Here is a 22,537-nt window from a genome sequence, read left to right as displayed (position 1 = left end):
GCATTTCCATCCCTCTCCGGCATTTTCCCTTCTTATTGTTTTCGGGGCATGTGTGAGCCCGCTCTCCTACTGAGCTAGTTGTTTTGTGCCCACCTTTGTGTATGACATCCTGCAGAGCAGGGTATCTGTGACCTGAGCAGGAGCAGCTGCAAGGGGCCCCCTGACGAGGCTGGTTCCCTCCTCCTGCTCATTTCTGCCTTTCTCCATATCCTATCAAACATACAGCCATGTTTTATTCATGCTGCCTTGTGTCAGGTACGCCATCATCGTTAGGAGTTCAGAGTCAGAGGATGTGGATTCAAGAAGCAAAGCAGGTTATAGGTCAGCTTTACACATGAGTCTTTCCCAGACCCTGACCTGAATGAGAAGGTGCCTAGTGAAATGGCCAGGGGCTCACTGTTAGGATGGGCCAAGATGTCTCAGCCTCCGCACCGCTGCCATTTTGGGCGGGGTCATTGTTTGTCGTGGGGCTGTCCTGTGCGGTGTAGGATGTCAGCAGCATCCCTGGCCGCATTCACAGCATCCCCTCTCCCCTCGGAAGTCATGACGAAAAGAGTCCAGGTTGCTAACCATTACACCATGGGGCCTCATGACAATCAAATATGTGTCTAGATGTTGCCGAATGTCCCAGGGGTAGAGGCAAACATCATCCCTGGTTGAGAATCACTATGAGAGGCAAATGAAACTACCAAGAAGAAAAGAAAAGGATAAAAGTTTATAGTGCTTGGCTATCACGCTTTGGAATGGTAATAGAACCACAGTCGGTGAACTGGGTTCTTTCATAAGCAGGCGGCAGGATTCCCACACGTGGAATTGTTCGAGACGGGGCCATTTTGGATTTTGCTTCCTGGCAAAGCCCTTTTGAAATGTGACATCCTTCATCAAGTGCAGCTCCCTTAAGTCCTGAGGAATGTTCGCTTCCTGGGGATGATCCGTGTTTCTTGCCTTTTAATCAGATTTAGCGTTTTTAGTACAGCCAGTTGTGTCGGTGTTTAGGAAAGGCAAAGAACCGGGTGATCTTTTCCAATCCAGCTGATGGCCACAGAGTTCCCAGTCGCTCCCGAGGCTGACCTCAGGCCTGTCTTCTCTTTCAGGGGCCAGGTCCTCCCCGCATATTCTCTGCGCAACACTGTGGACGTGGAATTAATTTACGGAGGCATCAAGTACATTCTCAAGGTAAAGGCCTGTGTTGCTGAGGGGTCTCCAGCCCTCGGGAGGCTTGAGAGGGTTTTATTTCTGTGATGAGCCATGCCTGGAGGGGATTTCCTCAACTTGGGTCCCAGGACGCCCCATACAGCCCATGACCTTGAAACCCAAATGCTTTGGGTTTGAGCATGTGTAGGCTTGAGTCATGCACACAAGGTACGTACGATGGAATGTGTATTACTTTCCAGAGGCTGCCGTGACCAAATACCACAAACTGGTGGCTTCCAACAATGGAAATTTATTCTGTCCCAGTTGTGGCAGCCGGAAGTCCAAAATCAAGGTGTAGGCTGGGCCCTGGTCTCTTGGAAAGCCCCAGTGGAGAGTCCGTCCTCTGCTTTCCTGGCTTCTGGTGGTCGTGGCAGTCCTTGGTGTTCCCTGGTTTGTAGGCTGTCACTCTAGTCTCCGCCTCCAGCTTCCTGTGACCACCTTCTGTTTGTGTGTGTGTCTGTCTTCACACTATCTTCCTTCTGTGCCTGTGTCTCTGGGTCTCTTTTCCTGGAGAACAGGGGTCGGCAAACTGCGGCTCGCGAGCCACATGCGGCGCTTTGGGTACGTACACGTGGCTCTGAAGTAAAATTGAAAATGAAAACAAAATTATCATAGTTTCATTTATAAAATTTTTAAAGGATATTCACATAATGGTGATTTCATTTGTTTTATGGCTCACGAATAATTTCTAAATTGTTGTGAGGGACAGGATTGGCTCTTCCGTCTCAAAAGTTTGCCGACCCCTGCTCTAGAAGAACACTAGTCATATTGGATTTGGGGCTCACACTAATGCAGTGTGACCTCATCTTAACTACCTACATCTGCAAAGACGCTATTTGCAAATAAGGTCGCATTCTGAGGTGCCGGGAAGAACGTGAATTTTGCAGGGGACGCTGTGCAACCCATTCTGGTGCGTGAGCAGGACCATTGCTGAGCTGGCACCGTGTCTGGGTCCGTCCCCAAGGACTGTGACGCTGGCTTTGTCCTGTGTCTTTGTACCAAGAACGGCATGTGGGATTCTGGCCTCTTTCTGTACCACCTCTGGTGTCCTTGGTGCTTTCTCAGGGTTGCTCTCCTCTGGTGGAAATATTCAGTTACCCTTCCTGCGCCATCCAAGGTCCATTCAGCGGAGAGTGTCAGAGAGTATCTGAGAGGTTGGCACGGAGTGTGGCCCTGGGTCCGAGTTGGAGTGACCTGGGGGACAAAGTGTCCCCAGAAAGCCAAGGCCTCCCCGGCACTTCCTAGCCTCACATTCTGGGAAGGGAAAAGAGGATGAAGTTTACATTTGCTCCTAAGGCTGAATTTTTATTTTCTTTCACTTTATTTTTAATATTGCCATGCACATGTTGAATTTGAACTTGGGGGAGTTTTTTTTAAGGCTTCATTCAGTCTAAACGAACATGTTATCCATGGGGGCGTGCTATAAAATCACTTCTCTTTTGCCTCCGATGTTTCCTGGCTAACTTTTGGGGCCTTGGTCCCCACAACTCAATTTTAAATGTGGCACATGCTCATTGTAGAAAATTTCAAAATTTCAAACAAGCGTAACAAGCATCAGAAAAACAGGTCCAGCACGCGCTGACACCTGGAGGCAATCCCTGTGAACATTTTAAAGCAGATCTCATTTAAGTTCTTTGGGGTTTTTTTCCCCCCCCTTATACATTGATTTTACAAAGTTGATATCATGGTGCACATACATTTTTACTGTTTCGATGTTATTGTGGCATAAAGTTTCCCCACCTTGTTAACAGGCTTTCTTTAACATCAGTGTGATATCTGCAGCACTGTCCAATTGAGATATCCATAGGGGTGGAGATGTTCTATATCTCTGTGGTCCAGTATGCGTCCCCTGTGGCTCTTAAGCACTGGAAGTGTAGCAAGTGTAACCGAGGAACTGAATTTCATATTTTATTTCATTTTAATTAATTTACGTTTAACTAGCCGCCAGCGGCTAGGGGGTAGTGTATTCCACTGTGCAGAGCTTGAGCCTTTCATTGCAAGGTTGTCAGATAGCTAGTTTGGTTCTAAGTTTTGCTGTTACCGTAAATTATATTGCAATAAACCTTCCTATCTTTCTTGCTGTCTTTTATCTCAAAATGTGTGTTTTAGAAGTCGAGGGCTCTTGAGGGTTTTTGTTTTCTGAGAGAGAATGCATACACTGAACTGAGGGCCAGATGGGGGCAGTATGTCAGATTGAAAGGCAGACCTGAAGCCAGGTCCTGGCCACCTGTGTCTCTCTTGAGTGTCCCAAACGTCTTGTGTGCTCCTGGGCAGAGCCAAGTCTGGGGGCACAGAGCCCTAGTCCATGTCACTGGTGGAGATTCCAGGGCTGCCTTGCCCAGAGTGAGCCCCCCTCTCCCTGCTACCCAGGGAAGCCCTGCTAGGGGCTGATGTTTGGAGGCGGGAATCAGGAGTCAGAAGAAAGCCCCCAGCCCCTGAGGGCACACAGTTGGTGAGAGATGGCTGGACAAGACCACGCCTATGCCCAGCAACCATTAGCCTACCCACGGGGCAGACGTGGCGTGCTGACTCCGGGCTCCCTCCCCATCAGTGGCTCCCTTGGGGTGACTGAGGGCTGGGACTAGACAGGCAAGGTGTCCACCCTGGCACTCGCACAGTGGACACCAGCCATAGCTGCAGGTCAGGGGGGCCAGACAGTGCTCTGGGGGAATAGGGACAAGCAGGCATCCTGAATGCAGATGGGGACACTGGACCTGTTCCCATAGGTGGCCCGGCAGTCTTTGACCATGTTTGTCCTCATCATGAACGGCTGTCACATCGAGATTGATGCCCACCGGCTGAATGATGGCGGGCTTTTGCTGTCTTACAATGGCAACAGCTACACGACCTACATGAAAGAAGAGGTTAGCAGGTATGCAGGCGCTGAGTCCCACCGCGGGCTGGGGCCCAGGGCCAGCCGTCTCCCGGGGGGGCTGAAAATACGAAACCAGCCTATGTGCAGCCCAGGGGTCTTAGCTAATGTACCTTCTTTGGTAAATTCTGGGGCCCATGGAGAGAGGTTACTCTCTTGGCTGGAATTCCACGCGAGTGGCAGACATGTACGGGCGGCGCCCAGGAGGCCCTTTTGTAGTAACGTGGGAGGAGTCAGGGTTGAGGGGGACATGACTCCCAGCCCCAGGCCTGCAAGGTGTGTGACGAGGAACTAGCTGCTCCCTGTTTGAGCTGCAGCGTCCACGCCCACTTGAGCACAGGCTCTGAGGAAACGTGGCCAGCCAATTACGGCAGTGGGCTAGGTGCTGGGATAGAACCATGGTCATGACTTAGGAAGCCTGCTGGGGAAGACGACATAGCGATCGAACAGACAGTGGCAGGAAATGTCACTGTGTGTCCAGATGGGTGACATACAGGCTTCCCTGGAAGCACTTAGCACAGAGGCATCATATGAGATAGACTCAGAGACCCTCCTGATCTAGTGTGGCTGACCACACTGAGCCCGCACGATGAAATGCAGACCACCCTACTGAGCAGGCAGCACAGATCCCCGGCCAAGGAGAGTAAGGAGTGTGTGTGTGTGTGTGTGTGTGTGTGTGTGTGTGTGTGTGTGCGCGCGCGCACGTGCGCACGCACGCGGGCACACACGGGCGCACGTGTGTGTATGTCAGTGTCAGAAGCCCCTTGCCTGAAAAAACTCCAGTTAGAGAATGGAGTCTCTCTTCCCATTTCTCAGTGGAAGAAGGTGGACTAGATTCCTTCCAGGGCAGTGTTTTATTCCCTTTTTTTAAACCCATGTTCTGTCTGCCAAAAATATTCAAGATTATCGTAGGCTTCACCCATGGGGCATACTCTCCCCCCAGTTCAGTTATAAGGTGAAGATTTGCAGCCGGTAAGTATTTATTAAAGAAATATTTGCTTTCCCTGTGCAGGTTGGAATTATGTTAGTAAAAGGAACTAGTTTTCAGTCAGAAAAGGTTCCTACCCTTTGCTCCCCCAACTCACTCCCAGTATATCTGCAGGGACTGTCAAACACCACCATTTGGGAAAGCAGGGTCCCCCAAACTGCACACAGCGTGACACCCATGGCTGCCTTTAGGACGGGAAAACGCTGTAGAATTCCTCGCTGGGCACGCTGGGTCCATCGTCGTCCCCAGTTCTCCCCCTCAACCCATCCCCCCCACCCCATGCTCTCTCCTCCTGTCTCCCAGTTACCGGATTACCATCGGCAACAAGACGTGTGTGTTTGAGAAGGAGAATGACCCCACAGTCCTGAGATCCCCCTCGGCTGGGAAGCTGACTCAGTACACTGTGGAGGATGGGGGCCATGTGGAGGCTGGATGCAGCTACGCTGAGATGGAGGTGAGCACAGAGCAGGCCTTGGGGGGTCAGCCAGGCCTCCCTACACCCCTGCTCCCCGAGGGAGGCCCAGCCGGCATTGCTTCTGCAAACGGGCCTCACTTCTCACCTGGGCCTGAGAGAGTCAGTGTGTGGGGTTCAGCCCAGACTTCCTGCAGTATTTAAAGGGGAAACCTCAAGCATGCACAGCTCCCCAGAAATGAGTAAGAACTGATTAATAACGATGATGGCGGTGATAAAAAAAAAAAGGCGTAAGCCAACACTTGCAAAGCACGTACCACACGACAGCCACTATTCTAAGCATTTTCCTTTAATTACCTTCTTTAATCTTCCCAGCAATCATAGGAGACCGGCACATATTTGAACCTCTTTTTGCACATTAAGAAATGGGGCCCAGGGCTGGCCGAGTGGCTCAGTTGGTTAAGAGCTCGCTCAAGAGTGCGAGCTCTGAGCGACAGCGGTTCGATTCCTGGCCTGAGCTGAGTTGCTGCTGAGCTGCCAACAGGTGGCAGGATGTCTCAGCTTAAAAAAAAAAGAAAAGAAAGAAAGAAAAGAAGGAGAAGAAAGGAAAGAAGGCGGGAGGGAGGGGGGGAGGGAGGAAGGAAGGAAAGGAAGGAAGGAAGGAAGGAAGGAAGAAATGGGGCCCAGACAGGCTATGGATCTCACCTGAGGTCACATATCGCCAGGATTCAAACCCGGCCTCCATTCCTTGCTGCTGAAGAAAATAGTGATGATAATGACAATGACAATACAGCAACTGTAGGCGCGAAGGCTTCTTGGTCCCCTGCTTTGTGCCAAGTTCATCTTGCTGAATCCTTATCAGAGTCCTGTGAGGTGAGACTGTCCTTAGTCCCTATTTTACAAGGGGAGAAACTGGCTCAGAGAGGGGAAGGCACTTGATGGACGTCACAGAGTGATGGGTGAGGTGCTGGGGTTGCAGCCCAGGCTTGGCTGACTCGGGTGCCCGAGCTGTGAACTACTGAGCAAAAGGAGCCCAGTGCTGAGTGTCTGCAGCCCGCACCACAGGAACACTTGTCACGTCCGCATATCCGGGCTCTCAGAGAGGCCAGTTTCAAGGCCAGTTTCTTTCTCACCAAGTAGTCCCCAAAGGGTTTTCTCACTGCCTTGAGAAAAGGAGCAGGTCACAAAATGCATCACATTTTAGGAAAGTGTATATTACTCACCCTACATAATATGATTTAACTGTATTTCTATGAGAGGCTTTACTGCCACACTAGCGATCAGTTTCCATGTCTGTAAAATGGGCACATCAACACCTACCTTCCCAGCTGGTTTTGCCGACGGAGGTGACTCATACCTGGCACACAGCAGGCTTCTGGTAACTGCTAGTTCCCTCTATATTCTCCACTTAAACTCTGCCCAGCGAGTCTATTTAAATGATACAGGCCCTGCGCCAGAGTTACTAGGTGTCACGCACCGACTGGTCCTGGTGGGCTCAATCTTCTTTCTGCAAAACAGGTGATGAAGATGATCATGGCCTTGAACGTGCAGGAAAGTGGCCGGGTGAAGTACATCAAGCGCCCCGGGGCCGTGCTGGAAGCGGGCTGTGTGGTGGCCAGGCTGGAGCTCGATGACCCTTCTAAAGTGCACCCGGTATGTAGCACCACACCACACGGCCCCCCAGGCTAACTCAGGGGCGCTCATGGTCTCTGCCTGCCTGGAGGCTTCTGGTTCTCCTGCCTCCACGCGCCCCACCCCCAGCAGCCAGTGTGATGGGTGCAGAATCATGTCCTCCTTCATTCAAATCCCTCTCAGCGGCTCTCCATTCTGCATAGAGTGAAACCCAAGTTCTGATGACCAGATGAGCTGCCCCCACTTTCTTCTCCAGCTTCATCCTCTCGCCCTCACTTAACTGAACACTCCTCCGCTCCCTCTGCCTGGAAAGACCTTCCCCCAGATGTTTGCAGGGCTCACCCTCTCACCTCCCATGAGCTTTTTATTCAGACGTGCTTGGGGCATTGTGGGTACTGAGACAAAAACAGGTCTTGTTAGTGACTGCTTACACCCGCCTAAGTAAGCCATGCATAGCGGAGGTCTCTCACCTTTCATAGGTGTATTGTTCTTTTCTCTACAATTTTATTAGTACGTATGCCCAGGAAAAAAGCTAGAAACGCATTAAAAAAACATCAAATTGTTTCCTTCCTCCAGACTGTTCCATGAGTTTCATTTTTTTTTTTTTTACTTCTCATTCTTTTCATTACTCTCTTAGGGGGTTCCCAAAGCTAGCAATAGACTGAGGCTTTTTAGATCACTGGGAAGGTATGTGTGCTTCCAGCGTGATTCCTTTCAGCAAACATTTTCGGGGTTAGGTATGTGAGACAGGGCGTGGCCACCAGCCCCTACAGGCTCATATATGCCTACGGGATAAGCCCTTCTAATTTAGCTCGGTACGTCCAGGAAGGGAGACTGCCCTTGGCCCCTGGCTGTGGGAGGCCAGGTGGAGAAGCTGGCATCAGACTGTGGAGAAGGGAACCCTCTAGTTAGCTGTTCAAGGACTAGAGGAGCCAGCAGGGGTGAGGGTGGGGGAGGGGGCAGGGAGCTGAGGGGTCCAGGCCAACAGAACAGAAGTCCCAAACCTCCTGGGTCCCGGTGCCTCACACACAGTAGGTGTTCAGTTGGTATATAGAATGAATTAATAGACAAATGGGCTCATTAAGTCCATGTTGCCCCTTTGGGGAGCTTTTTATATTTTGGTCCTCTAAGGCCAAATGTTTCTGATTTACAAAAATCAGATACCTTTGTATGAGAGTTTCATAAATTTTCATCCTGCTGGGCATTTATCTTTGGGAACTAAATTAGAGACTGAAAATTAATAGGGAAAATAAGGAGATAACCTTGGTTGCAAAGCAAAACAAAACAAAAACAAAAAGAAGCCTAACCCCCTCCAAAATTATTGGGGGGATATAACTGACTATGACATTTGCAAAGGGGAAAAGTTGGAAAACCTGCATGGGTTGTGAATTTAGCAATTTTCACTTCCAGATATGCTGTTTTCTTCTGTTTCCCTTACCCTAGGCGTCATCCTCAGTGTATTGTGCATATTGCCTGTTGGTAGACCTGCCTCGGACCTTGGCTTGTCTCGTCTCATTGGGGAGGCCACGGTGTCCTTGACCTCCGGTTCTTGTTGTGTCTCATCAGGCCGAGCCCTTCACAGGAGAGCTCCCGCCCCAGCAAACGCTGCCCATCGTGGGAGAGAAGCTGCACCAGGTCTTCCACAGCGTCCTGGAAAACCTGACCAACATCATGAATGGCTACTGTTTGCCGGAGCCTATTTTTAGCATAAAAGTAGGTCCCATGTGAAGGGTAGGTGTGTATGCTGCATACCTGTGTAGGTCTGTGTGAAGGGCCCGAGGCAGTTACTCCATGAGAGCACATGTTCGAGTAGTAAGTTAAGAGAGGAGTCACTGTGAGTCACCCTGTTAAAGAGACAACGAGGAAGGCGTGTGGTTTAGACACACTGCTCTATTCCTTGTTCACCATCTCAGAGTCCCGTTGTCGACTCATTTGATGGAGACTTAAGTTCTCATATTTGCAGACCTCTGTGAAAGACCCATGACTCTAAACCTAACATCAGTAGGGATAAAACTGTGCTGCGTCACGTTCCATCTCAGAACAGCAAACCATAATGATGGTGGTAATAAAAATGGCCAACCCTTGTCTAGGACATACTATGTGCCAGCTGCGACTCTAAGCACTTAAAATGTATTGACATGTAATCCTCCCCAACAACCTAGGAGGTAGAAACTCTTTATTTTGTTCATTTTTACAGGTGAGGAAACTGAGGCACAGGGAGGCTAAGACACTTACCCATAAAGAACCAAAGATGGGATTTGAACCCTGGCCATCTGGCTTCAGAGTCTGTGCTCTTAACCCTTCTGCTATGCTTCCAAATTGTGATTGCTATCATTGCAACCTTTGTTTAGTCTTTGTACTTGCCAGTGCATGCATCATTTCATTATTAAACCTCATACCCATGTTAAGGGGTTGGCACCATTCTACTCATTCAAAGACCATCAACATATCGGTGCAGAGCAGCTGTTATAGTCTCTGGAGTTAGATGGCCTGAGTTTGCATCCTGGCTTTGCTGGGTGACTTTGGGTAACTTAATTAACCTCTCTGTGTTTCAGTTTCCTCATCTGTAAAATGGGAATAATGATTATACCTTCTTCGTAGTGTTGTTTCTGAGGGTCAAATGAGAATGTGCACATAAAGGTCTTAGAACAGTGTCTGGTACTAAGCGTCCCACAAACGTTAGCTCTTCACATGGCCTTATGTTTTATGACCACACCATATTGACTATCTGGATGCAGGCAGAGGGGAGTGGGGACCTTCCTGGGTGGGGAAACTGGGCTCCCCTTGTGGTTAGGGGGCTATCTCACTCAGGACTGTTGCAGAGCCGCATGAGTGCACAGGTCTGGGTAGGTTGAGTGTGTCGGGTACCCTGTGGTGGGTGGCTGTACCCATGCCCCTGGCACGGCCTCGGGCCAATGCTCCGGTCCCTGCTGCAGCTGAAGGAGTGGGTGCAGAAGCTCATGATGACCCTCCGACACCCGTCGCTGCCACTGCTGGAGCTGCAGGAGATCATGACCAGCGTGTCGGGCCGCATCCCCGCCCCCGTGGAGAAGTCGGTCCGCAGGGTGATGGCCCAGTACGCCAGCAACATCACCTCAGTGCTGTGCCAGTTCCCCAGCCAGCAGGTATGTGCCCCCCTCCCAGCCCCATCAGAGTACCCACGCCAGGCCAGGTGGCTCCATGGGAACTAACTCAGCTCCCAGGAAGCCTGGGCATCCGGCCTCTGGTCGAGTTGGGCTTCGTGAGACCCACTTACAGCCCGAGACGTCGGGGGCTGAGTGTTTCAAGCCTTCTCTGCAGAATCTCAGCGTTTTCTCCCAAAGCAGCAATTGTTTAGATGAACGGAACAGTTATGAAGCCTGATTCCACAAAAGTCAGATTCAGAATAGGAGTAGGCAGTGGGTGCAAATGGAGTGAATATTTTCCATATGCTGACTCATAGAATAGAGGAAATTGTGAGGTTTTGCTCATTTTGTAGCTTAGATCCTCTTCCTCTGGTTTTTATAAGGTGAGAACCTTGGGGCTGTAAGTACCGTATTTCCCCATGTATAAGACGCACCTTAATTTTGGGGCCCGAAATTTGAAAAAAAAAATGTATTACATAAAATTATTGAACTCAAGTTTTAGTCATCATGCTATTCATACAACTCCTCATCACTTGTGGGAAATGCAAGTAAAAAAAATCTACAACCACTGTTTAAGACGCACCCAGTTTTTAGACCCCAAATTTTTCGAAAAAGAGTACATGGGGAAATACGGTATATATAATATATTTTTAAGAATGGAAACCATTCCAGGGTAATATAAAACATCTCTCATAATTTTACATTGGCCTCATTTTGTTCTCATTTTCTCATTGCTTTTATCGAGTATTTTGAAGGTAACTTGCATTTGGAAGAGCCCCCTCTGCCAGTTTACTTTCGCGCCCTCTGGTTGGAAGGACTACCTACCATCGCCATTTCTGCCCCCCCCCCACACACACACACATCCACCTTAGTCATTGGAGAAGCTAGAGGTCAGCAAAGGTCAGGTCATTCCCAGAAGTCAAACACTCTAGAGGTTGGAATATTGTTCTGCCATAAAAAGGAATGAAATACTGATTCATGCTACCACACGGACGAACCTTGAAAACATGTTAGGGGAACGCAGCCAGTAACAAAAGACTACCCGTTGCATAATTCCATTCACGTGAAATGGACAGAATAGGCAAATCCATGCAGAAAGAAAGATTAGTGGTTGCCAGGGGCTTGGAGAAGGGGAGATGGGGAGTGGCTGTGAATGATCATAGGGCCCCTTTTTGGGGTGATAAACTGCTCTCAAATTAGATAGTGGTGATAGTTGCACAACTCTAAATATACTAAAAGCACTGAATTAATTGTATACTTTAAAAAGGGAGGACTACTGTGGAATTATAATTCAGCTAAAAAATAACAAAGCAAAACTCTAAAGGACCCCAGTTGAGAAAAGTACATGTTTGGACCTTTCAGAAATTTGTCATTGATGCAGATTTATTTATTAAAAAATATTTGTGTTGCCAATAACATTCAAGCTAATTATGAACATAGGACCCCGCCCCACTCCGCACCCTCATGTTCCCTGGGTTTGGAAATTCCCTTTTCCCACACCATCCATATTTGTGGAGAGGTGTTTGTCTTTATGTGATTATCATCATTCTGGGCTCTTGAATTCCTCAATTAATATGTTGGAGTGAATAGATCTGTTTCTGGGTGGCCAGAGGGCTCTGGGGCTGGGATTTTCTTCTTTCAAATGAGCCTCAGACAGGACCTTACGTGGGAGCCTGTGGTGGGTCCTTCCGATGACTTCTGTTTGGTGACCGGATTGTGTGGTGGTAAGTGGGCAGACCTGTCCTCTTTTCCCGTCCAGATAGCCACCATCCTGGACTGCCACGCGGCCACCCTGCAGCGGAAGGCTGACCGGGAGGTCTTCTTCATGAACACGCAGAGCATCGTACAGTTGGTCCAGAGGTGAATCCTGGGCCCTCCATGGGGTGCGGTTGTCACACTGAATCGTCCCGTGTATTGCCCCAGCTGGTGTCCTGGGGGGGTCTCTTAAGGGCAGGCTCAAACTGAGAGACAAAACATGGGGCCCAGAGACCCTGATTATGGTCCTGGCATAGTTATTTCTAACAACAGAAGCCTGGGCAAGGCACTTTCTTCTGTGCATCTCAGTTTGCTGGTTTGCAAAATGGGAATGAAAACACCTGACACGTGATAAGTCATTCTGAGCTCTGAGTGGATTAATTTTTGTACAGTGCTGATGATATTGAGTCCTCATGGCAGCTTTGATTATGAGACAGTGGGACGAAATGGCTTTATGTGCCGCAAAGGACTGTACAAGTGATCATTGCAGTTTTGGGGGACTATTGCAAAGGAGGGGATGAAGAATTTGTATTTTATCTTAAGTAGCTATTGAGCAGGGAGAACAATTCCGATGATAAAAAGAACTGCCATTTTGCATGAAAAAATTAACCCAGGATGAAAGCTTGGCTTATAAAGACAGAATAGAAGCGTTCTCAGACTGGAGCGAGTTAATCCATGTATGCCATGTTCCAGAAACTATCAGAGGTACAGAGAAGGTAGGGCTCTAGGAAATGGCCCTTCTTTTCAGGGGACACCCTGGCTCATGGGGACGCATACTGACAAAACAGGATTGCAGCCGAGGAAGGAGCTCTTAGCATGGCTTCCCCACAGAGTTTCACAGCCAAGGGCCAAGGGGCCATCTCTCCCCAGAACACTTCAACAGCTACGCTAACCTTAACCCCTCCTTTAGCTTCAGAGAAACATCTAGAAGAAGTGAACAAATGATAAATCGAATTCCCTAGCTGATTTTTCTGTGTTGAATATAAGTATCAAAGCTCTGTCCTATGTTGTCTGTTTTTTTTTTAATCATATTTGAAGAAGTGAGCATTTTAGGTCCCCTCTTTTGTAGCTATTTGGTGATGCTAAGGTTAAGCTGATATCAACTTCTCTAAAATGCAGTGTCACAGGTCCTAAGAAACTCATTTCCCTGTGTTCAGAAATGATTTAGAAGAGGAAAAGTTTTAGGGAATGTCCAGGTTAAAATTTGGCTTTAAAAGGGCAGCAACATTTACACGGAGGTCTTTTGGTGTGTTTCAGTTTTGTTTTTTTTTGTTTTTTTCCAAACTGTCTTTATACATTGGATGGTTAATTGAGAATTTTTGTTTTCAATCATGCATGCACGGCTGACCCCTTTCAGCACCCCAGCTCTGTAAGTGTTTTTCCTTCTCTCTGGGGCGGGGCAGGTGCCATCCAAAGGTTGAGGCTTGGTCTCTGGCTTGATGTATGACCTTGGGCAAGTCACTGCTCTCTGTGGCCTGCAGAGTTAGCACAAATGAACCGACTCACACATTCCTCCCAGGCCTAAGCATTAGGGGGTGTAGCCACCAGACACTTGATTCTTTGTATTCTTTTTGAAATCCTAAAAGCCCTGGCTGTAGCTATTCAGGTGCACCAGGAAGCGGAGTGGATCATTAAGGCAGCCGTTCTTTCCTCCCCAGGTACCGCAGTGGGACCCGCGGCTACATGAAAGCAGTGGTGTTGGATCTCCTGCGAAAATATTTACTTGTCGAGCACCATTTCCAACAAGGCAAGAGTCGCCACTGGCACTGGTGATCAGCCCACAGGCGGGAGGGGGCCCGAGCCTTACCCCCTTGCGGCCTTTTGTCTCCCTGTAGCCCACTACGACAAGTGTGTGATAAACCTCAGGGAACAGCTGAAACCAGACATGTCCCAGGTGCTGGACTGCATCTTCTCCCACGCGCAGGTGGCCAAGAAGAACCAGCTGGTGATCATGTTGATCGTAAGCAAGAAAGGGCACCCTGTATACCTAGAGCGGGGCTAGTTCGGGGGTCTGCAGACTTTTTCTGGAAAGCACCAGAGAGAGTCAATATTTTAGGTTTTGCTGATCATGTGGTCTCTGCCCACACCTCTCGAAACCGCCTTTGTACTGTGTAAGCCAACGGGCTTGGCTGTGTTCTGATAAACTTAATTTACAAAAGCAGGCCGTGGCTGGGATTTGTCAGGCCCTGGGGGAGGTTATAACTAATACTCACAAAGCACCTACTATGTGCTGGGCGCTCCTGTCATACTTGGGGCAAGGCCTATTGCCTCTCAGAGCTTCAGTTTCTTCATCTGTAAAACGGGGATCGTGATAGCAGCTCCTTAGAGGGTTGGGAGAATTTGGGGATACAAATGTCAAGGATCTAGCTGCTTGCCTGGCACACAGTAAGTACCTCATAATTGCTGACCATTAATAGTGGTGCAGCCAGAGACTTAGATGTATTTTTCTTCTTAGCAGATGTTTTAGGGCTTGTTTTGGGGTATATGAATGGGTGACTGAATGAATAACTGAACGAACGAACAAACGAACGAATGAATGAATGAAGTAATGAATAGGGAGTGCATGGAGGAAAGGGGTAAGGGTACGTATGTACATCAGGCTATACCGGGTATCTTCAGAGGACCAAATAGCTCTCTGTTTTGCCAGGGTAGCTGCATCCCCGGTTGAGGGTGAGTGGTGGCATGTTTCTTTCTGGTGGACAAAGGCCACTTGGATTCTGTTTTGTCCCCAAAGGATGAGCTCTGCGGCCCAGACCCTTCCCTGTCGGAGGAGCTGACCTCCATCCTCAACGACCTCACTCAGCTGAGCAAAACCGAGCACTGCAAAGTGGCCCTCAGAGCCAGACAGGTAGGGTTGGAGGTGGGGGGGGCAGTCCTCACTCTGAGTGAGGGTCGTGGGGTGCTACCCTCCTTCCCATGCTGTCCTTCCCTGTGCACAGCCCATCTGCTGCCATCCCATGTCTGACCAGATGGGCTCAGCCCTCGGCCTCTCCCCTGTAAGGTTGGTTTACCCCAGCCCCTCTGTCCCCTGCCTCGTAGGTCTTGATTGCCTCCCATCTCCCCTCCTACGAGCTGAGGCACAACCAGGTGGAGTCTATTTTCCTGTCTGCCATCGACTTGTATGGCCACCAGTTTTGCCCGGAAAACCTCAAGGTGAGACTGTCTCCATCCACCGTCCACAGAGCACATGCTGTGGCCAAGTGGGGCCTCAGAGGAAGTGGGCTCCCCATGTCTTCAGTGTGCTGGCACTGGGGTGGAGGGCACAGTTGCAAATACCAGTGGTTTAGTCCAGTGTGTCCAGGGCCACCCAACGGGGGCCGTCAGCGGAGGCTCAGGTAGCAGGGCTCGCCCAGGGGGTATGATTTTAAAAATTCAGGTGTGATGAAGCGTTTTTTGGAAGCTGAGAACCTCACCTACTCGTAACTGAGTCATGGCTTCGTCTTCCCAGGGTCTCCTGTCCCCTGACTTTGGCTCATTTACAAGCTTCCAGGTAACCCCTCTGTGTCTGAAACTGGGAGCCCCGGGTGCAGTCAGCCTTAAGCAGCGTCCACTTTCAGATCTGACAGGCCTGGGGCACTGGCAGCGTTTTGTGATAACGCCACCAGCTTCTCCCCCCTGCTCCCACCCCTCCCACTCCTCAGACTATTGGTTAAAACTTGTTAACATTCATGTTTCCTTTTCTCCCCCTTTCTGTTTTCTGTAGAAATTAATCCTCTCGGAAACGACCATATTTGACGTCCTGCCCACTTTCTTCTATCATGCTAACAAAGTTGTCTGCATGGCGTCCTTGGAGGTAAGTGGGAGAGACCCATGTAACAGCACAGTACTGCTTGTGCCAGGGCCAGCATCCATGCACCTGCCCTCAGGCCATGTGCCAACGTGATCTTATCATTCTCCCCGTAAGGTAGGTACCATTCCTATCCCCATTTGGCAGGGAAGGGAACTGAGGCTCAGAGAGGTGAAGCAGCTTGCTCAAGGTCACACAGCTAGGAAGTGGCAGAACCAGGCCTCACACTAGGTCTGTCTTAGTCCAGAGTCCTTGCTGGTCGTCCCTGCTAGCTCGTTCAAACTTCCCAACTCACCTACACCAGTTACCTTTGAAAGACCTTTCCACTTGGAATTAGAGGAACAGGAAGGAGCCTACGTGCTCCCAGTGTGACGGGGCAGAGAAGGGCGTGACCAGCAGCAAAACTCAGATTAGAACCAGGACGTCTTGCTCTAGCTGCGGTCTTCCTTAATTCAGAGGTGTTTTGGGAGTTTCAGGGCATCACAGTATTTACTCTGCTCTTTCAGAATCCTTTCAAAGAAGTAGGAGATGCTGTCCTGTGTTTTCAACCTGATTCTCTTCCCCTGGTGGTTTTTCCTCATTTCTTCACTCTGTGATCTTAGAGTCTTGGTCTCCTGGGGCCATCTCTTCTGCCATCTTTTTTTTTTTTTTTTAGCTGAGCCATCCTGCCACCTGTTGATAGCTCAGCAGCTGCGCAGCTCAGGCCGGGACTCGAACCACTGTTGCTCAGAGCTCAAACTCTTGAGCGAGCTCTTAACCAACTGAGCCACTCGGCTGGCCTCTTCTTCTGCCATCTTTTAGACCCTGTGTGTCCCCCATCCTGACTTTGGCAGGATGACTGGATCTCCATGGAGACCATTTTGGGCTTGTGAGCATATAACAGCCCCAGAGTCCCCCGGGCCTGCAATTTTTATTCCCTCCCTGACTTCAATTCAGCGAATCCTTCTCAGGTCCCACTTTGTTTCCAGCAGTGAGACCCCGTACAGCTCTTTAGTACTTATTTTTTTCTCTCGCCAATTTTCAGCATACTTATTGGCACCTACTATGTGCCAGGTGCTGGGGACACAGCAGGGAACAACCGCAGTTTTTGCCTTAGTGGAGCTTCTCTCTGGTTGGAGAGAGACACACATTAAATATTCCTTTAATTATGCATGGGACAGGGCTGCAATGGGAAAATACAGTCATGGTGAGAATCGGATAGCAGGATTTAATCTTACTAGGGGCTTCAACTCAGGCTTTGATGAGAAAGTCATATGAAAGCACGTATCTAAAGAGCGAATAGGAAGTGGGGGAGGGAGAAGCAGAGAGAGTCTAATCAGTGAGAACAGCATATGCAAAGGTTGGAGCTGTGTGACCTCTGGCAAGTTGCTTTCCTTCTCTGGCCTTTTCGATTCTCAAGCTTTAGGTGGGGGCAATAATATCCACCTTACAGGATGATTTGAAGGTAAATGAGTAAGCACCTGAAGTGGACATTGGTCACTGTTGCCGCCCGTCATCCAAGCACCTGTCCAATGTGGGCGGGCCCTATGTCAGGTGGAAAGCAGCAGCCTACCTTCTTCACTCTGTGAAGCGCTAAATCCCATTTATTTCTGTGAGAGAATTCTCTAGAGTGCTTTACACATCCCATCACTTTGTTCAGCAGATTTATGGAACGTAATCCAGGCTTTTCTGCAGGACTCAAGATGAGCATTGTGAACAACATTTGCACTTGGCCCCTTGAGATGTGCAGAGTTTTGTCCCTGCTCTAAATGTGTCTGGCATCTCCAAGACCAGCCCCAGGTTCGATGAGTCGCTAGAAAGATTCACAGGGCACAGCATACAGCTGTATTCACAGCTGTGACTTATGATAATGAAAGGGCACAAAGCACAATCAGCAGAGGGAAAAGGCACATGGGGTGAAGTCCAGAGGAAACAAGGCACAGGATTCCAGTGGTCCTCTAGACACAATTCTTTGAGCAACGAGTTGTGACAACACGTGTGAAATGAAGCTCCGTAGAGACTCAGCACCCAGGGTTTTGACGGGGGCTGGTCACATAGGCACCCGCTGTCTAGCATGCACCAGAATTCTAAGCTCCCAGAAAGAAAGCACATGATAAACATAAATCATATTGTTTGCACAGTTTAGGCTCCATGAACCATTTTTACCAGGGCATTGTGGGAACTTTTCCAAAATCCAAATTCCCAGATGCTAGCCAAGGACCAGCCTTGCAAGCAGGCCTTTCAAAGAATAGCAATTAGGTCTGGTGTGTCAACTCTACACAGTCCTCATATTCCCTATCCAATTAAAAAACTCCCAATGCTTACTCTCTAGAAACCATGCTGTCCAATAGGGCACCCATTGGCCACATGTGGCTAGTGAGCACTTGAAATACAGCTAGCCTGAATCGAGCTGTTCTCTAAGTGTAAAATATACACTGCATTCCAAAGTCTTAGTATTATGAAGAATTTAAAATACCTCAATAATTTTTCATATTGATTACATGTTGGAATGATAATATTTTAGGTATTGGGGACTAAATAAAATTATTGTTAAAATTATTTTTACGTTGCCTTTTTAAAATAGCCACTAGAAAATTTTAAAGTTACTTATGTGGCTTGTGTTTCATTGGACAGCGAGCTCTCGAGCAGGAGTTGACAACCTATAGCCTGTGGGCCACATCTGGCCCTCTGCCTGTTTTTGTAAATAAAGTTTTATTGGAACAGTCATGCCCGTTCATTTATATATTGACTGTGGCTGTGTATGAGCTACCACAGCAGAATTGAGTAGCTGCGATAGAGGTGATATATCCCGCAAAGCGTAAAATATTTTTTATGTGTAGCCCTTTGCAGAGCAAGTAACATTCTGAAATGTGAGCTAATTTGCTTTTAACTACTGCTAGGAGAGAATTTAAAGATCATTTCTCCAGCCTGAGTTTTCTCAGGTTTCAGGGGTATTCTGCGGGGCCCTTTGAAAGAATGAACCCTGTGTTTCTGCTCCATTAGGTTTATGTGCGGAGGGGCTACATCGCCTATGAGTTAAACAGCCTGCAGCACCGGCAGCTCCCGGACGGCACCTGCGTGGTGGAATTCCGGTTCATGCTGCCCTCCTCCCACCCGAACCGGTATGGAGTGGTTCACACTCAGGGGTGGCTTGTGTTTCTTTTCTCCCTGACCACTGTAGTCCTGTTTTTGGAGGAACCCAGCATGTATGTCTGGGTACAATGCTTGGGAGACGTCAGGGACACCACTTCCCTACTGTGGGAATACCCCACATCTGTTCTCTCACGTGCAAAATGGAGATAATGCAAACCTACTTCGTGCACCTGTACTGTCCAGTATGGTAGCCACCACCCACCCACATGTAGGCTGTTTAAATGAAAATGAATGGAAATTAGCAACTCATTTCCTCAGTCATACCAGCCACATTTAAAGTGCTCAATCGTGGCTGCCATATTGGACAGTGCAGTTCTAGAACATCCCATCACCTTTCATCTTTATCATTTATTTTTACCCTTATTATTTAAAAAAAAAAGAAGAAGAAGAAAGGATTGTGACATTTTGCCCAATGGTGAGAAATGGAAACTAACTGAGTGTGACCTGGAGTCATTTTGGGGACCTTGGGATGTGTGGTGTGAGAACTTTTGAAATTATCTGCCCCTGAGGAGGAAGCAGTTTCTTTTTCGATTTCATTGTCTCAGCAGTTCAGGCAAGTTCAGAAAGGAAGGGCGGCTGCCCTGAAGCCTGTGGGTCAGTCACGCCTTGTGTCTTAGGAAGGACCTATGCATGTATCAGGGTTATTGGCTACGACCCTCAGCATGGGCACAACATCCTGTTTTCACCCAGAGAGACACGGACGGCCTGGAGGGATTCCCTGATTTGTCCCAGGTCCTCACTGCTCTATCAGCTGTGAGTGCCTGAAGCTTATCGGGGGCCTGTGGCCTCAGAGGAGATCCCGCCTGCAGCTGCCCCACAACCCCATCTCCTCAAGGCCTCTGGGAAGGGTCGGAGGAGTGAAGTCGTACCTCCCAGCAGACCTGACTGGGCCCTCCACACCTGTGTCTGTAGAGCCAGGTGCATTATGAATTGGGTCCGGGGCCCATGGGGAGGACAGACGAGAGTACAGCAGGAATTCTTGTCGGCTGCAGCCAGGACTTAGGTCCAGGCCCAAGGCGGGCTGCGAGCACGACCGGAAGGTGGGAGCTGAGCTCGGCCCTTCCTGAAGAGCTGTCGTTGTAGCCCACTGGCTGTGGCCCTGCAGGGAAGTGGGCCGGCGAGGCCAAACGTTTCCATGTTTATTCCCAGAGAAGCAGGACAGCTAGACTTAAAAAAAAAAAAAATCTGAAGTCCCTCAACTTTGCAAGGGATTTATGGGCAGGGATTAATGTATAGGAATGTATTAAAAATGCTGCCGAGACCAAAGCCGGCCTGTGGGCTGAATTCAACCCAGGCTGCCATGCCGGTTTGTTATCTCTGCATTTAGCTGTCCGGAGCAGCGGGCCTGGATGGTGATTTCAGGGGTATAAAAGGAAGGCGTACACAGGCCCTGCCTCACCTGGGTCAGGGGTCCCCAAGAGCACACCCAGGTTCGACGATTCACGAGGAAGATTTTATAGGACTCAGTAGGTCGCCATGCTCACCACTATGACTTGATTTAGCGAAGGGACACAAAAATACAGTCAGCAAAGAGAAAAGGGTGTGGGGTCAAGTCCAGAGGAAACCAGGCACAAGCTTCCAAGAGTCCTCTCCTGATGCGATCACACGGGACACGCTTTATTCCCCCAGCAACGAGCTGTGACCGCGTGTGTGAAATGCTGTCTAGCAGCTGGTTAGAGACGCAGCTCTGAAGTCCTCAGCCCCTGGCCCTGACCTCAGTCCCCGCCACCCCCAACTTTAAGCCCCCCTTTTTTGGGGGCTCTAATGCTGATCTGGCTCACCGAAGTTTCCAGGGCAGGAACAGCTTTTAGGGGCCAGATCTTTGCGCAGCGGCCTCATCCCCCACTTCCTGTCCCCCTGCAGGATGGCCATGCCCATCAGTGTCACCAACCCCGACCTGCTGAGGCACAGCACTGAGCTCTTCATGGACAGTGGCTTTTCCCCTCTGTGCCAGCGGATGGGGGCCATGGTCGCCTTCAGGAGATTCGAGGAGTTCACCAGGTATCCGGTGTGACCCGACCCCGAGCAGAGGGGCCAAAATGAGCTTTCCCTGTCTCCCGCCTGTCTGTGGGACACACTGGGTTGGGGAGGCCCAACACATGGCAACACAGTGAGTTAATAATAACAAAATAACATGATCATAGCCAAGAGCGTGGGCTTTCCCGTCAGCCCGCCTGCGTTTGAATTCTGGCTCTGTGCCTCCTAACTGTGAGACGGAGCAAATTATTTAACCTCTTTGTACCTTCATATTCTCATCTGTATAATGGGTATAAGAGAAGGCCCTCCTTCATAGGATCACCAGGAAAATTAAACAAGATAGTACATATTAAATATTATATTTCAAGTATAATTGATATGTAAATCACATGCTTAGTGAATGTCACCTGTCAGTCTTATTGTTGCCCTTTTCCATCCCATTCCTGTGTGTTATGCAGTGGCGCTTGGATTATCTTGTATTTTCCCTCCAGCCTTAGGAGGTTTGATTACTTATATAATCCTCAGTTGGCTCGGTGAGGTGAGGTGAGGTTGTGAGGATCTCCCAGCTGGTAAAAGGGGGCCCCGCTGATGCCCCAGAGTTTGGACAGCGTTTCTCTTATTCTCGGCCTCAGATAATGGGGGCCCATTTCTTCCCTTTTCGGAAAGACCCCATCAGTGATGCCTTGGAAATGGTCAGGAACCAAAGGAAGTCTGCACAGAGTTGGATGAGCTTGCAGAGTGCTGGTTGGGAACCGGGGGGGGGGGCCCAGGTCTGACCTACGACCCTGTGGGGGAGCAGCCCCTCAGCCCCCCTCTCTGCCTCTCACCCCCAGGAACTTTGATGAAGTCATCTCCTGCTTCGCCAACGTGCCCAGGGACAGCCACCTGTTCGGCAAGGCCCGCACTTCCTTGTACTGTGAGGAGGACGGCAAGGTGAGTGTCCGAGCACGGAGCAAGCCAAGGAGGGGGCAGGCTGGGGCCCCAGGTCCTTCTGTCACCCGCCTCTGTTCTTTTCCTCCTAGAACTTCAGAGAAGAGCCGATCCACATCTTAAACGTGGCCATCCAGAGCGCGGACCACCTGGAGGACGAGGAGCTGGTGCCGATTTTGCGGACATTCGTCCAGTCCAAGGTGCACTGGGCTACGCCTCTGGTTCTGTGTCCCTAGAGGAGGAGGGGGGATGTCTTGGCGAGGTGTCTCATGCACCTGAGACATGCTAGGTGTTTCAGAGCCACAGACTTGGCTCCCCATCCTAGCTCTGCTTCTTGTTGCCGATGACAGTGGGCAGAGGTGGCTGAACGTGGCAGAGACTCAGCTGCTTCTCCGTAACGTGAGGGAGGCATTTCTGTCTCCCAGGGTGTTGCAATGATAAAATGACACAGTGTATATACACCACTTAGCACAGAGGACACAGTCAATAAATAGTTTTGGGTTTGGGGGGAATATTTCTGTTGGATAACCCAGAAAACTCACACTTGTAAAATGGTCACTTACGTTGACATCCGTTTCTTCAAGGAACTGCAGGTTGCTTTTATAAACACGTGGTTGCCATTTCCAGCATATATTCTCACCCTGGCAGCAAGGACAGCTGTTATGTATGCTCAAGGACCTCACCTGCAGACATGTGGAGCAGCTTGGCAAGCGTAGGTGGTAGGAATAGCTGG

General features: G+C 49.4%; 1 protein-coding gene across 1 annotated transcript in view; it reads left to right on the top strand.

The window, feature by feature from the left end:
• ACACB (acetyl-CoA carboxylase beta) overlaps nt 1-22,537 on the top strand; it is a 126,107-nt gene that overhangs the window by 66,527 nt on the left and 37,043 nt on the right. Inside the window, exons 10-25 of the mRNA XM_019649064.1 lie at nt 1,095-1,176; nt 3,921-4,066; nt 5,358-5,508; nt 6,985-7,119; nt 8,665-8,811; nt 10,035-10,223; nt 11,983-12,083; nt 13,637-13,725; nt 13,814-13,938; nt 14,713-14,826; nt 15,018-15,131; nt 15,682-15,771; nt 18,748-18,866; nt 20,761-20,898; nt 21,708-21,807; nt 21,897-22,004. Of these exons, the coding sequence (XP_019504609.1) occupies nt 1,095-1,176; nt 3,921-4,066; nt 5,358-5,508; nt 6,985-7,119; nt 8,665-8,811; nt 10,035-10,223; nt 11,983-12,083; nt 13,637-13,725; nt 13,814-13,938; nt 14,713-14,826; nt 15,018-15,131; nt 15,682-15,771; nt 18,748-18,866; nt 20,761-20,898; nt 21,708-21,807; nt 21,897-22,004 (1,948 nt within the window). The remainder of the gene's footprint in view (nt 1-1,094; nt 1,177-3,920; nt 4,067-5,357; nt 5,509-6,984; nt 7,120-8,664; nt 8,812-10,034; nt 10,224-11,982; nt 12,084-13,636; nt 13,726-13,813; nt 13,939-14,712; nt 14,827-15,017; nt 15,132-15,681; nt 15,772-18,747; nt 18,867-20,760; nt 20,899-21,707; nt 21,808-21,896; nt 22,005-22,537) is intronic.

Source organism: Hipposideros armiger, unplaced genomic scaffold (genome assembly GCF_001890085.2).
Source record: "Hipposideros armiger isolate ML-2016 unplaced genomic scaffold, ASM189008v1 scaffold_129, whole genome shotgun sequence".
Taxonomy (NCBI): Eukaryota; Metazoa; Chordata; class Mammalia; order Chiroptera; family Hipposideridae; genus Hipposideros; species Hipposideros armiger.
Note: the sequence above shows the minus strand (reverse complement) of the source record. Positions and strands in the feature narration are given on the sequence as shown.